The sequence below is a fragment of the Neovison vison genome, chromosome 10 (genome assembly GCF_020171115.1).
Source record: "Neovison vison isolate M4711 chromosome 10, ASM_NN_V1, whole genome shotgun sequence".
Lineage (NCBI taxonomy): Eukaryota > Metazoa > Chordata > Mammalia > Carnivora > Mustelidae > Neogale > Neogale vison.
In genome coordinates, this window is record NC_058100.1 from 46319495 (window position 1) to 46334233 (window position 14739).

General features: G+C 37.8%; 1 protein-coding gene across 4 annotated transcripts in view; it reads left to right on the forward strand.

Annotated features, from left to right (window-relative positions):
* KCNK2 (potassium two pore domain channel subfamily K member 2) overlaps positions 1 to 14739 on the forward strand; it is a 235659-nt gene that overhangs the window by 148794 nt on the left and 72126 nt on the right. For all 4 annotated transcript variants that reach the window (XM_044267202.1, XM_044267203.1, XM_044267200.1 and 1 more), the window contains exon 5: positions 1480 to 1666. In XM_044267202.1, coding sequence (XP_044123137.1) covers positions 1480 to 1666 — 187 coding nt within the window. The remainder of the gene's footprint in view (positions 1 to 1479; positions 1667 to 14739) is intronic.

Here is a 14739-nt window from a genome sequence, read left to right on the forward strand (position 1 = left end):
ACTGCTGCTTATTTGCATGCATTCTTTCTGTCTCTCAAATAAGTAAAAATTTAAATTAAATACATACATACATACTTAACATAGCTAGTAAATAACTGACAGTGTTTTCTAATTTAAAATTTGCTTTGGTACCTTTGTTTATTGCTGGTGGTGTACTAAATTTATATAGCCCTTTTGTGAAGGACATTTTATTTAGCAAACATGATAAAAGTGATCATATACTTTAATTCAGTGATGTCACTGATAGAAACTTATCCAAGGGATGTAATTTAGTAGAACCGAAAGTAATATACATGTCTTAAGATGTTCATGGCTGCATTATACTCAACAGAAAAGGATAAGTAAAATGAAAATGCTTTTATTAGAATGGTAAATGAAAAATAGTAATAATACCACAATGATTACACGTTTTTATTCCTGAAGAAAATGACCAAGAAAATAGTTGCACAAGAGGAGGGGTTGTAAAGAAGGTGTTACTACCTCTATTACAAATACATTTTATTTACTCTTCAAAAATCTCTTCATCTCTTCACAGACATTTCAACAAAGTATTTTACGTGTAATTCTCCTGATAAAATAAGACTACTGAGTATTGGTTTTCCAATTTATAGTTACAGTTTTTTTTTTAAAGATTTTATTTATTTATTTGACAGAGAGAAATCACAAGTAGATGGAGAGGCAGGCAGAGAGAGAGAGAGAGGGAAGCAGGCTCCCTGCTGAGCAGAGAGCCCGATGCGGGACTCGATCCCAGGACCCTGAGATCATGACTTCAGTTTTTAGCATTAGTTATGTTTCCAGTTTAAATTCACTCTTAGATATTTCTATAGTTGAAGAAGGTTGAAAAGACAGCTGTAGTGGAAAGGTGTTTAAGATTCAGCCTTGCCTATCTGTCAGGTTTGATTTATTTAGTTGTACAGTTTAAGGCCATAGAAGAGAAAGACAATTCATCTGGTTCACGGAGGAATTAACTATGGACTTTAGGTCCGTTAGTATTTCAGTGTAATCGGTAGAACAATGATAGGAAAACACAGGAGTGAGGAGGAAATTTTTCATAAAATTAACCATTTTCTCAATTACCAATACAAACCATTTTGTCCATGCGTCAGTTTTGTCTATTTTCATATATTTCTAGAATCTGTCTGGCCCGCAGTCAGTAGTATGCCTACAGAATAGAAATATTTCCAAAGTAAACCAGGTAAACAAAGAATGATGTACAACTGAAACTGTATTCTCAGCAAATGTCATTTATTTCAAAAGCATTTTGCCTGTTGTAAAGCTATGTGCACCGTCACTGGTATTGATTGTTTTGAGTTCTTCGTGTTATGCCCAATTTTTATAAGACAACTGAACATTCATTATAAGAGAGAAAAAAATAACAACCTCACTTGCGAATTTGCTGAGAACAGGGTATTAGGTACGCCCATGATCAATACATCTCAATCAGTGTCTCTCTCTTGCTCTCTCCACCCTCATCCTTAGAAGTGGAATGTTAGTCAGACCAAGATTCGCATCATCTCAACGATCATCTTTATACTGTTTGGCTGCGTACTCTTTGTTGCCCTGCCCGCGATCATATTCAAGCACATAGAAGGCTGGAGTGCCCTGGATGCCATTTATTTTGTGGTCATCACTCTAACCACCATTGGATTTGGTGACTACGTGGCAGGTAAGTGTTTTTCCTGGCACCGCCCCTGCTCTCCTAACCCGTGTCCTTTAGTTAGACATTTCACTCGGGTTTGCAGCACAACCCAGTGTCTGTCTTAGTTTCCCAAGCCTGCTATCATGAGACAAGTGCCCCAAACTGAGGGCTTTAAACAGAAGAAATTCATGGCCTCACCAAATTTCAAAATCAAGAGGACTACTAAAACATGGTCCCTCTGATACTCTAAGTGGAACCCCTCCTGGCCTCTTCCAGCTTGTGGAGGAGGCCATCCGTCCTTGCCTGTCCTGCCCCATTACTCCCATCTCTGCTTACGACATCACGCGACATTCCTTCTTTCCATGTCTCTGTCACTGTGTCCAGATTTCCCTTTTCTTACACGGACACCAGTGATACTGGACAAAAATTCCCCTCTGTACTCGCGCATGAGTTCAGACGAACGAATTACATCTTCAGATATTCCGAGGTACTAAATTCCCCACTGTACTCCGGCATGAGTTCAGACGAACGAATTACATCTTCAGATGTTCTGAGGTACTAGGGATTAGGATTTGAGCATACCATTTTGGAAGACCATTTCATTTATAACAGGGACAGAGAGACGAAAGAAAAGTCATTCTGGGACACTGGAGGTAGGCAGAAGGGTGCAGTTGGAACATTTATTTTCATTCTAGAAAAGAAATTTGAGTTGCTGTGGTTCAGAATCTTATATTTGCACCCTAATTTCAGAAACCAGACAATCTGCCTCTAATTTTTGTTTTTTATGCATTTATTTTTCTTTTACTGTTAGACAAATTCGAGTTTATCTTTGCTCTTTTTACTTAAGCCTTTTCATGTCTCAGTTTTACACCTGCAAACTTCAGAAGATGTTCTAAGCTACTTAAATCCTTCTTTTCTCTAAGATATTTATCTCATTTAATTTTCAGTTCTCAGGACAGTATTTTTTATATTTACCAGTATCCACACTTTTTATTCATGTTTTTTGGTATTTCCTTTTCTACTTGTTATTACAATTGCAGTTTGCTCTATTGTTGTATCTCTTGGGTCTTAACTTCTGTGACTTTAACTCCCTCTTTACCATTTATATTATCCAATTATCATATTGTTCTAGTTCCAGTTTTAAATAAATTATAATAACAGTGGTAAGAGTAAGCACAATGGCATTCTATCTTGGATCATTTTGACCAGCTCTTGAAAATCCAAACCATTCTTTTTTAGAAAATCCAATTTCAAGTATTAGAAAACTTGCTAACCATATAGTAGGAATGTGCGCTTAAACTTCATAGGATAAACTCACCAGCCTAATTTAGCTTTACGAGAGTTTTATACTTTCTGGCTGTCCACTCTTCTTTCTTGCTTAAGAACTTTCCCAAAGTTCTTAAATGTTTTCAGAGAAAAAATATTTTGCACAGCTCTATAAAATCTCAGAGAAGGCTGATAGCTCATCTGTTTCTACTGATCTGTTAATTATGGTTTAATCTGGCGAAGCCTAGACTGCCCTTGAGGATGCACATGGTTTCATGAAGGAGGCGAATTTGTAGTTCCTTACAGGAAGACAAATTTCTGCCCTAAAACATTCATTTTTCTATCTCTGAGGGTGTATGGTTAGCTTAAGTCAAAGTGGAAAAATGCGTTCATGTAGGAGAAAGTAAGACACAGTGAGATGATAACAAGAGTCAGACTTGTGATATGTTAACCTTGGCCTCTTGCAGTACTTTATAAATATCATTAACGAGGTCTGTAATATATAGGTATTGGGTGAGAAGTGTAAGGCCAACAACCTTACACTGCCTGTGTTATTTTAATTTTTAATAGTAATGCAACATTTTATTTATTTTTCAGCTTTGTTGAGATATAATTGAAAATAAAATTTAAGGGGTGCCTGGGTGGCTCAGTGGGTTAAAGCCTCTGCCTTTGGCTCAGTTCAGGACCCTGGGATCGAGTCCCACACAGGACTCTATGCTCAGCAGGGAGCCTGCTTCCCCCTTTATTTCTCTGCCTGCCTCTCTGCCTATTGTGATCTCTATCTGCCAAATAAATAAATAAAATCTTTAAAAAAAAAAGAAAATTTAAAATATTGAAAGTGTACACATGGTGATTTGATATAAGTATACATTAAGAAAGGATTCCCACTGTCTATTAATTAATACATTAACATATCCATACTTTCATGTAGTTCTCTTTTGAGGGAGTAGGGAGGGGTAAGAACGTTTAAGTTCTACTCCTAACAGATTTCAGTAATACAATACAGTGCTCGTGTTATTTGAAGAAATTGACAGACTCCATCAGTCTAGTATGTGTCCTGGTCTGGTAAAAACAAAAACAAAGAAACCCTCAAAGATTATTAAAAAAAAAAAAAAAAAAAGTGGGTGGAATCCTAAAATAATGTTGTATTTGTGACCCCAGTATAAAGTGGCTTAGAAAAAAGGAACAAATATTTTTACTTTATGGTTTTGTAGAAGATTGAAAAATAATACCTTTTTTTAAAAAAATTTTTTTTTTAATTTATTTAGAGAAAGAGGAAGAGAGTGAGCATGTACAAAATGGGGGAGGGGCAGAGAGAGACACCCCACTGAGCTTGATTTCACAACCCCTCATGATCCTCTCAAATCATGAGCTGAGCCAAAATCAAGGGCTGGAGGCTGAACCCACTGAGCCACCCAGGCGCCCCACATATTCTTTTTTTAAACTTGACCTCAAGAGATCAGCACTTTGAAACTGGCTAGAGCATATGGGTCTCTTCATAGCCACTCAAATAGAAAAGCAGTTCGTTAAGAACGTCTTGTGTGAATGAGTGGAGACCCCAAATCCAGAGTCCTGATAGAGCACTATAGGTGATCATGGCCTCAAAATGATATTTGTGTGACATTGTCATCTAATGAACATTTTTATTCTTACTAAGATTTTATTCTGTCACGCCCTTGCTAAGCCCATTACTGGGATTTTATTTTTATTTTGCAGAGGAAGCAATAGAAAGCATTAGAAATATGTTTTGCTAAAAATTAGCAAAGGAAGGATTAAAGTGGCAAATGCTGAGAAAGATAACGTAGAGCAGAGTCCTTACCTACCAAGCAGGTCCCTGTGCCCAGGGAGCAGTTTTGGAAGGAGATGTGGCAAAGGCTAGTAGGAAATGTGTTCTCTTAGCAAGATTCTTTGGAAAAAAACAAAAACCTTGAGTTCTTTTTTTTAAGGAGCTGGAAAAAGAATTGCCTTGCTTAGTTCAATAGAGTACACACAGTGTTTCCTTCTGGGTAGCTTGTGGCTAAGCAGCAAAAGTCAGCTACTGAGCTAAAGGCAAGCATCCCATCTGGGAAACTGCAGTTGTTTCCTTCGTAGAACCTTCCTCTTTGAGATTCCACGTCACTACAGATAGTACTGTCACTTAACCTTGGTATCTTCACCAAGGAAAAGCAGGAGGCAGTGCTCTAACTTGAATCTTCTCGCCTTTCTATTGGGCTGTGAATACCACAAGAACACAAAGATACGCACCCAGGAATGCACCCTCACCGCCCCATGCCCTTCTCACACCCTCCAGCCCTGCTCTGAATGCAGTGAAGGTTCAGTCACATTGGTGTATGGAACTCCTTGGAAGATCAAATAAAGAACATACTCTTCAGACTGATGTTATTAAAGGAGAATAAGTACATCTTGGAAAATGATGTGTGAATGTTTAGGATACACATTGTCATCTTGGTGTGATTATTACAAGCATCTTGAGAGCAATGAGTAAAGACATGGGGTGTTTTAGACCACAACTCTGAAACAGAGAGCCCATCTCTAGGGTATAAGCAAGAAAGTCCATGCCAGGTATATTTTCTGTCATGGGAGGCAAACAGGACAACTCCTGCTTCTGTGTATTTTTAAGCCTCATTCCTTACTTTTTCTTCTTTCTATGTCGTAGTGTTCATGATGTAATATATAAGAGCATCATAGTTTTGTTTTGTTTTGAGAGAGAGAGCAGGAGCAGGGAGAGAGGGCAGAGGGAGATGGAGAGAGAGAATCTTAAGTAGGCTCCACACTCTGCAAAGTGCCTAATGTGGGGCTCGATCTCACAACCCTGAGATCATGACCTAAGTTGCAACCAAGAGTCAGACACTTAAGCGTCTGAGCCACCCATGCACCCCAAGCATAACAGCCTTCTAATTTATAAACAAACACACATTTAAATGTGTGTGTGAAAAACTTTTTCACTGTTGGTAATATTGAAACAAAAGCATTTACAGACCACTAGTAAAGACAGGATAGACAGGGCTCAAGTTTCATTGTATATGTGACTGAAAATAGGAATTCCGCATTTAGTAGTTTTTCTGCAGCAAAAGAACTGGAAAATTTAATTCTATATTCATATTTATGCAAGGAAGGTGTTTTAGTGGCTGGTTGATTACCTTAGTGGTTGGTGTGCGCTCCTTCCAAATGGGCTTTTTTGTTCGTTCACTAGCTCTCCATGTTCTAGAACTAAAAGAACCCAGGAGGCCACAGGCAACTACCACGCTTACTTTACACATGAATAAACAGATCCCTATTACTAAGAATACTGCTTGCACATAGTAACCCATCCTAAAAGGTGAAGAGAGGCAAACTCAATTATTTAGCAAAAAGTGTCATTTACTTGATTTTAGCAGCACCTGTAATTTATAGTCAGATTACACAGCGAAGTTAAAGTAACTTTAATGGCAAAAATTATGTTTGAGAATTAACTGTTAATTTCCTATGGTCTGTTTCTTAACTTTTGCTATATCATTTTTCATGTAATGAAAGTTCTGGTGATAAATTGTTAAATCATGCTTACCTTGTAGACTGAGAGCTAAATCAGTTTTTCATTAAAACCTAAGCAGTAATATTAATTATGTGGAAATGTGTGACAGATTGAATTCTATTTATACAGGCTTGCCTCTATGACTAGTCTTCCAGGTCCACGGTTTTTGTTTTGTTTTGTTTTTTTAAATGGTGATTCTTCAAATTTGGAGAGAAGTCAATTAATTACCAAATATAATGCAATTTAAAATTCTTTTGCAAAGCCAGTATCTCTTTATATATGCTCTTGGGATAAAAGTGGGCCAGGCAAGCTGAGAGAAAACATGGCTACATCTTGTTTAGAAGCTGCCTAAAGAAGGCCTCAAAAAAACACCCATTTCCATAAACCAGGTTTGTTCATAAGACATAATTTGAACGAGTGAAAGCCAGATGAAAATTTATATTTCAAAAAGCAGTGTCCTCATATTACCTATTCTTCTAATAAAAAACAAAAATTTTAGCCAAAAATTTAGATGTTCTGAGAAATCCTCATGGTAAACCTTATGAAAACACATTTTCCATCACAGCATAAATTTAATTAGCCATCCAAATATATCTTCTTGGAATTTGGATTAGTGAAATTTAGTATTTTTCACTGAATAATGAAATTTTCCATATCTCACAGGTAGTTATGGAAGGTGTAGGGGCCAAGGGCACGCTGCCCCCAAGATGGGCCACTTTGGCACAAAGATTGTTTCGCATTAAAAGTAATCAAAATGCAATAGAAGCAGGAAAAGCTCTCTGCCTCCCCCTCAGCTGCCTGAATACATTTCTCTGGAAATGACAGTCTATACCAGGAAAAGAGCTATTAACAGAGACTCCCGTTTACCTAAGAAATTTACCTGCATAATAGGGCAACCTTTGTTTTTCCAAGTATCTCCTCTCCTCCCGGTAATGGCCTTCTTCCGCTTTGGGTTCTCATACCCCTACCCCTCTGAGCACGTGTAATATAGGCTAGGCTAGGCTGTGATGTTCAGTAGGCTTAGGTGTTTTAAATGCATGTTTGACTTAATGGTATTTTCAACTTACAATGAGTTTATTGGGAGGTAACAGCATTCTCAGTTGAGGAAGATGCATACATTATTTGTTTCTGATTCAGTTGAGATGAAATCACAGATCTGATACCTCTTTACCTTTTTTAAAAAAAGGTAAAGATTCCTTTTTTTAAAAAGTTACCTTTTTAAAAAAAAGGTAAAGATTTAAAATTTTTTTTTAAAAAAGAATTTATTTATCTGAAGGAGAATGAAAGAGAGAGAGAGGACGAGAGGGGAGAGGGTCAGAGGGAGAAGCAGACTCCTCACCAAGCAGGGAGCCCGATGTGGGACCCCATCCCAGGACTCCAGGATTATGACCCAAACCAAAGGTAGTCGCTCAACCAACTGAGCCACTCAGGCTCTCACCACTTTATCTTTAAAGACTTCAGCACATATCCCTCCCCAAAAGAGAGGATATCTTCTAATTCATCATAGAACAATGACTACCACAATGAATAAAGGAAATTAACATTGATATAATTCTATTACCTATCTTGCAGACCTTACATTTCCCCATTTTATCAATAGTTTTTAATAACAAAAGAAAACATATATGAAATAAAATAAAATAAAATAATTATTTAAAAAAATATGTATTTTTTTGGTCCAGAATCCAATTCAGGATTCCTTGATCATAAAAGCTTCATTGTCTTTGGAATTTCCTGTCTCTGTGGATTCCCTGCCCGTATACCTATTCAATCTGATTTTCCCCCTGTTGAATCTGTCTCATGTCAGTTTGGTTCTAAGTCTAGCTAGAAGGACCATAGGGCAGGGGAAGGTCTTCCTCCCTGACCAAAGCTTACTGAGTTAATAGGCTTTAGGCTTAGTATCTTATGCTCCTCTATACAGAAAATACAATTTAGGATTTTCCAAGGTAAAATTTTTCTGGCACTTTTACCTTTACTGAATTTTCAAATTTTCACAGTTGTATAATCATTTGTCCTCACATTCTTCTTTTTAACTTGGGAAGAACATATTTATCTATCTCATATTAAGAATGAAGTTTTCTTGGAATTGTGTTTTCAAAGTCATTATCGGAAAGGAAGATTTTAGTAAGCAGACTATTGCTTTTCCCTACAACTGAAAACATGACTCATTCGGTGGAGTGCTCAGAGCTTGCTTAATGGAGGGGAATTTTATCATGAAAACATATAAATTTCTGTTGGAAAATCATGGCAGGTGTTTTGGTTCAAACCAGTTCTAGCAGAGACCCTCTAGAAAACAGTTCCTGGTGTTGCCTGAAGGTTTCGCAACTGTGTCAGTGGCCAGTTCTTAAACTTGCTGTTATTGAGCTGATCAATAATGGTAAAAATTTGCCAGAAATTCAACAGCTAAGAAGGAAAGTAGCTGATGAAGAGTGAGGTCTATGGGGGACCAGTCACCCCACCACCCAATGTCTCAGAAAAATCACTTTTATCAGAAAGGGAGGGCTTATGTGACTCCCAGGGAGATGTATTATAATCATCATTCTCCTGTTTATTCAGATATTTAGCGAGCATATATTGCCTATTAGATACTGTGCTTAGCACTTAGTGATAATGATTGCTCTAGTTCCTTTTCCTTTGGGACAGAATGTTTCAAATCTGGGAGCAAAAAATTAAATTCAATAGGGATTTTTTCTTCTCTTCCTGGTAGTCATTCTATTTTATAATACAGGAAACTACTGCAGAGAGCCTGGCGGCCCCCTGATCGAGCCAGGGACTCTCAGAGAACTCACAAAAGAATGGAGAGTGTCTGCATGATTAATTAAATGGGATTTGATCCAAATGGTCCAGAAGTCCTAGGACCTGGGGACAAACCGAGAAGTTATTTAACTTTTCAGATTCAGAATGAATTTATAGAAGCATTGTGGAAACGTGTAGAAAAAAAAAAATAAGAAGGAAAACATTCAATGATTGATAGTTATGGCTTAGTGAGACAGGCAGTAAATTGTACTAAGTATAGTGAAAAAGCCTCCAAATTGCTCTATATTGAGACTTTAAATGGTAATTTCTAGGTATAACAATTATGCACATCTTAAATACTATAGGTTTCCATCCTTTTAAAGGATGACTGAGTGAGAATATTTTGATTTTTCTTTGTGATCATGAAACCCCAGCTCTTCTAATGGCTGTTTTTCTTAATTTAGACAAGTACCTAGCAGGAAATGGACAACATGTTGAATGCTGAAATTAAAAATCCAAAAAATATAGGTTCAAATACTAGAAAGGTTTAGTTACCATTTTTTTGCCTTTTGTTTTTCTGACAATAGCATATGAGAAGTTTGGTTTAGTAGGTGAGCTACAGTTTAATACTGAAGCCATACCTTCCATTTGTAAGAAAGAAAGCAGAATTTACATTATTGAAAGAGCCTCTTGGGTCTTGAAGCCCTGAAAAAACCTCTTCATTTGGTTAAATTGCTTTGCTATAAAAAAGATAAGCATGCTAAAGCAGAAAATAAGCCCCCCCCTTTATATTAAGGCAAAATAGTTTTATTTAATAAAAGTAAAGCTAAACAAAAAAATTAAAATCAATATTTGATATCTAAACTAAAATACTTAAAGACCAGTATAAAGAAATGATGCCCTTTCTTTAGAACAAAGTTCTATGTCTGTATCTATATTCTATAATACAAATATCATTTTAAATCAGAGGATGGGGACATGGCATTGATGATTTTAGTTCAGAACAGCCAGATGATTCTTTAAATCTAGAATATATCTTCTTTTTTATTTCTTTATAAATATTCTGTGGTTCAGAAGCATCTCAGGGAAAGAAAATTAAAAGTCGGAGAGGGCATCTCATACTCAAGTTTTTCGGTGCAGAATAGGGCCAACCTATTGCAATGAGGACAGAAGCAAGGTAGAAGGCTCCTGATAAAACAGTGATGCAGGAGAACAAGGGTCTTCTCTCAAGAACCATTCTTCTTGTCGAAGAAGGAATCTCACAGGCAATGGAGCATGAGTAAAGTGATAGAAGCTTATTAAGGATACAGGAAAAGACTCTCAGGAGTCAGAGGGGTTATAGGAACTCTGACACCTAGCGCAGAATGGCATGATTGGTTTCCTATCTCTGGTCTCTTTTCATCTCCTCCATTTTGAATTTTGTGAGCCTGATCCCATTGGCCTCTATTTATCTCCCTAATTAGCCCTGCTGTCCCTTCCTCCCCCTGGAACAGTAACCCTAGGGATGGCATGATGACCGCTCTGGCTGCTTCCTGCTGAAATGGGGCAGCAGCCTGTGTGGCAGTTAGAATCTATCCAGGAGTCAGTCTAGTGGCCCATGGTATGGCTCCAGTGGGTCATGATGGACAGCAAAGGGGACGTGCATCAGCCCATGCAAAACAATAAACATAAAACAAGTTATTATGCCCCTAATTATGAATACATCCCTTACTAACTTTGTCAAAAAAGATCAGTGGATATTTTGATCTTATTTAATTGATCACAAATGTCCCCTATTAATTGGGACACCTTGTGGGAGTTATCTGTAATGCGAAAACGACATGTGAGGAAATTCCTCACACCCCAAATGGTGTAGTAGACAGACAGTAGTGGCACAGTCTCAGGAAGCCCCTCTCTGACTTCACCGAAGTTTTGGCTGAGTTCGTCTAGTGCCTGGGAAGTATCATTTAGAGTCTGGCCAAGCAAGCATACTGTGTTGCTTATTTTATGTTGTAGTCCTATCCAGTGAGCTTCAAGGCTCTTTTCACTAGGAGGGCTCTTCAATGCTTGGCTAAAGTCTTTGTTTGTAATTGTACCTCATCAGAGGTTGTTGCCCTCGGCCCGCAAGAATGACAACCAGCCTGTTATGGTGTTAATGCTTCGTCTCTTTATTTCGACAACTTTCTTAGCTTATATGTGTCAGGGTGACCAATATGGGGCCAAACAATGGGGAGAGCCAATGAGAGTCCTGTTACTATGCTGATTAAATTTGAAACAGCCAATGACTATGTCCTCCTTTAGGCGGGCTTCACCAGAAAGTTCGTTGTTCACTTGCAGCGTATTTTGCTGGCAGTGAGCCAAGCGCCATCGTGTAATGGTGGGGACTTTCCCGGCCAGAGGCGGTCCCCGACAAGAGGTGGCTTCCAGGTTAACCATGACTAAGGAATAAAACTGTCAAGAAATTCTCTTTGAGGTCTAGACTGAGCAGTCCTCTAATTACAAGGAATCACTGGCAAGTGGAAGAAAACGTGTCTCGGGAGATAATGGCATCCCCAGGTGCATTATCCAGTTGAATCATAAAAAAAAAGTGGGGTCACCATTTAGTTCATAATTAACCCCATGCAGTGGGGCACCTTCTTATTTTAAAGGAGCAGCTTCATTATCCCAGCCACACAGAACTGGTCAAAGGGCCAGCTGAGTTACATAAATGCTGGGGAATAATTACTTTTTTTTTTTTAGTTCAAATAATAATATGCCTCTGGGGTCCCGTTGTTATCCCCCCAGAATAAAAAGCACAAGATTGTCTATATGAGCTATTTTGGCAATTTCTCTAAGGTTTACCTCAAGTTGTCTAGCTTCGGTAAACAGCATTCAAAGACAATCAGAGCTAAAATTTAACATCCGCAAAGGTATGTTATTGAAACATGATTTCTCCCTCTACAGTAACCATCATTTTTAATCAGAGGTAGCCAAATCAGGACTAATATGTTTGTAAAACAAGTCCAGTTTTGATAAACTTGGCCTAATGATTTATATAAGCTCAGCAAGAATAATGAAAGATCATACAGAGTTATCATCTTTTTGAATCTGCTTTGCTGGAACTTTTTTAAGGAATCTCAAGGTTGAACTTTGAGTATCCTCTTCAGGTTAGAAGCCAAGCCAAGTACTTGCCATCAGATACACCTGTAGATGTGGGCAGATTCCTCTTCTGGAGGTCCCCAAAGTATCCTGAGGTTCCTGCATCTGCCAGGAAGTGACATTCTTTACTCACCTGGTGAGGCTGCTGGGAACTCTGTAAGCAAGGTATCAGGCCCACAGTTCCAAGGGGCTTTATGGCTCTAGGTTTCATAAAGTCAATCTTAGCTCCTTTGAGCTGTCTGGTCCTATCTGAGGCTATGCACATATTTCTCAAACATGACATTCCAGTCAAAGCCTTGGTAAAATAACCCATGTTTCCAATGGTGCCCTGTTACAAGGAGAACAGATTCTTATTGAACTTATGCAAATGATTATATTTGCCATGGAAGAAAGTTTATTGAGACCTTCTGAATTTCAGAGGATTTAGGTAGAGAGAAATGTTAAATGCTTTAATGCTTTTGTTTATACATGAATACTTTATCCCACTTTTGTAAGTCATAGATACCTTGAGAGACAGTTTCCTTCATGTGGAAGAGCAAACATTAGAGAACCAGCAGTGTTTCAAATAAGAGTGACAAAACTATAATCAATTTTTAGTTCATTTAGTCCCACGTTACTAATTCTTGTTTAGTTTGAATGCAGCCTTAGTTCTAGAAATTCTTACCTATTTTTCTTTTAAAGATACCGAATACCTATATTTGTCCTTAAAAATCCTTTACATGAATCTTCTTGAAGATGGACCTCTTCTTGCAAGAGAGTAAGAACAATTATAAATGACAAAAATTCAAAATGGATATGGTTAAAAATTAAAACAGATTAAAACTTTAAGAATTGCTTATCATCTCTAGAATAGTCATAGCATTTACTGGAACAGTACAACCTAAAGCCTATCATTTGTTTAACAATTCTTCCAGAGTAATTTATCATAACAAAGGGCCTAATGAGTTAAAGAGACTTCCTTTACAATTTAAATCTTGGAAAAGTTAAAACCTTAGGAAGTTTTAAAGCACATGCCTAAATAGGTTTAGGGATCCTCAAAAACCTGATAAAGGCAAAACAACTGTTTTTTCCTGGACAGGCAGAGAGAAAACAGCTGTTTATATTTTTAAATAGCAGATTAATTAATTCAAGAAAACTCTGTCTTTTGAACTGAGAGAAAGCAGACTTTTAATCTTATACAGTACTTTAAAATCCATTTATTTCAATCTCAGTCCGTCCTGACCACATTTAAAATTCCTCTCCAAAAATTACGCTTCACAAACCTGTAACTTTCCTTTGCATTCAGATTTTGTCCCAAGCCATTTCTCTTCAAACAACCCATCTCATTTAGGACAAAATCACCTTCTTTTACCTTCAAAAAAATTTATTCCCATTCCTTCTTTCTTACGTATCTCCTACTTTTCTACATGCAGAGTTGTCTTCCTTATGTCTCTCAGTTTTAATCACATTTAGCAGAATTTTGCATTTTTAGACATCTTAGTCTCCAGTGAAAACTAAGTAGTCACCAGTTGTGAACTGTTGCACCAAACTTTAGACAGCAAATTTGTGATTCAGGTAAGCACAAAGCCTGTTTACCAACAGACTTAAATATCCTTAGTTTTTTTTTTTTTGTTTGTTTGTTTTGCAGTAAGTAGTCAAAGCACAAACCTACATCTGGTGATCAATGATTGAGCACTTTATCCTATTTGGAAAAAACCTAGATCTCCAATGATTTTAATGCCATTTGTCGTCCGGACCAAACTTAAAAGTTTCAGGTTGAAACGATCTTAACAATTACCCATGAAAACTTGGGAGAGCAGACAATTAAGCATCATTCTAAATCATCGTTTTGCTAACAAATAGCGGCAGAGACAGCTTGAACTTATTTGGTCTTCAACAGATTTTGTTGGAATAGATGTTTCGTATTTAATGCTGATAATCTTAAAGACATGTCTATTTAAATTAAAGCATCAAACAAATTAGTTAATACCAAGTTGTGTTCCCCCTGGGCCCATTTTTTTTCTTTCTTTTTTAAAGATTTTATTTATTTGATGGAGATCACAAGTAGGCAGAGGCAGGCAGAGAGAGAGGAGGATGCAGGCTCCCTGTCGAGCAGAGAGCCCGATGCAGTGCTTGATCCCAGGACCCTGAGATCATGACCTGAGCTGAAGGCGGAGGCTTTAACCCACTGAGCCACCCAGGCGCTCCACACCCGGGCCCATTTTTTAAAGTCTTTTATCCCCCATTGTCAATTTTACCGAGACCCTGGTGGGGAAATCTGAAAGGAGCAGGTACGCAGACCACACCCAAGGTGCTAAGGAAAAAGGGGGCGAGGGAAGGGGAGACTGGAGAGGCAAAGGGCAGCCAGAAGGCAGAGAAAAAGGGTTTCCAGTTCTGAAGCTCATCCACTCGGACAGATGAGCAAACGCCATGTTTTCCCACCAAGTGGGATTAGGCAGTCTGTGTCAGGCCAGAGAAGACAGGGAATCTC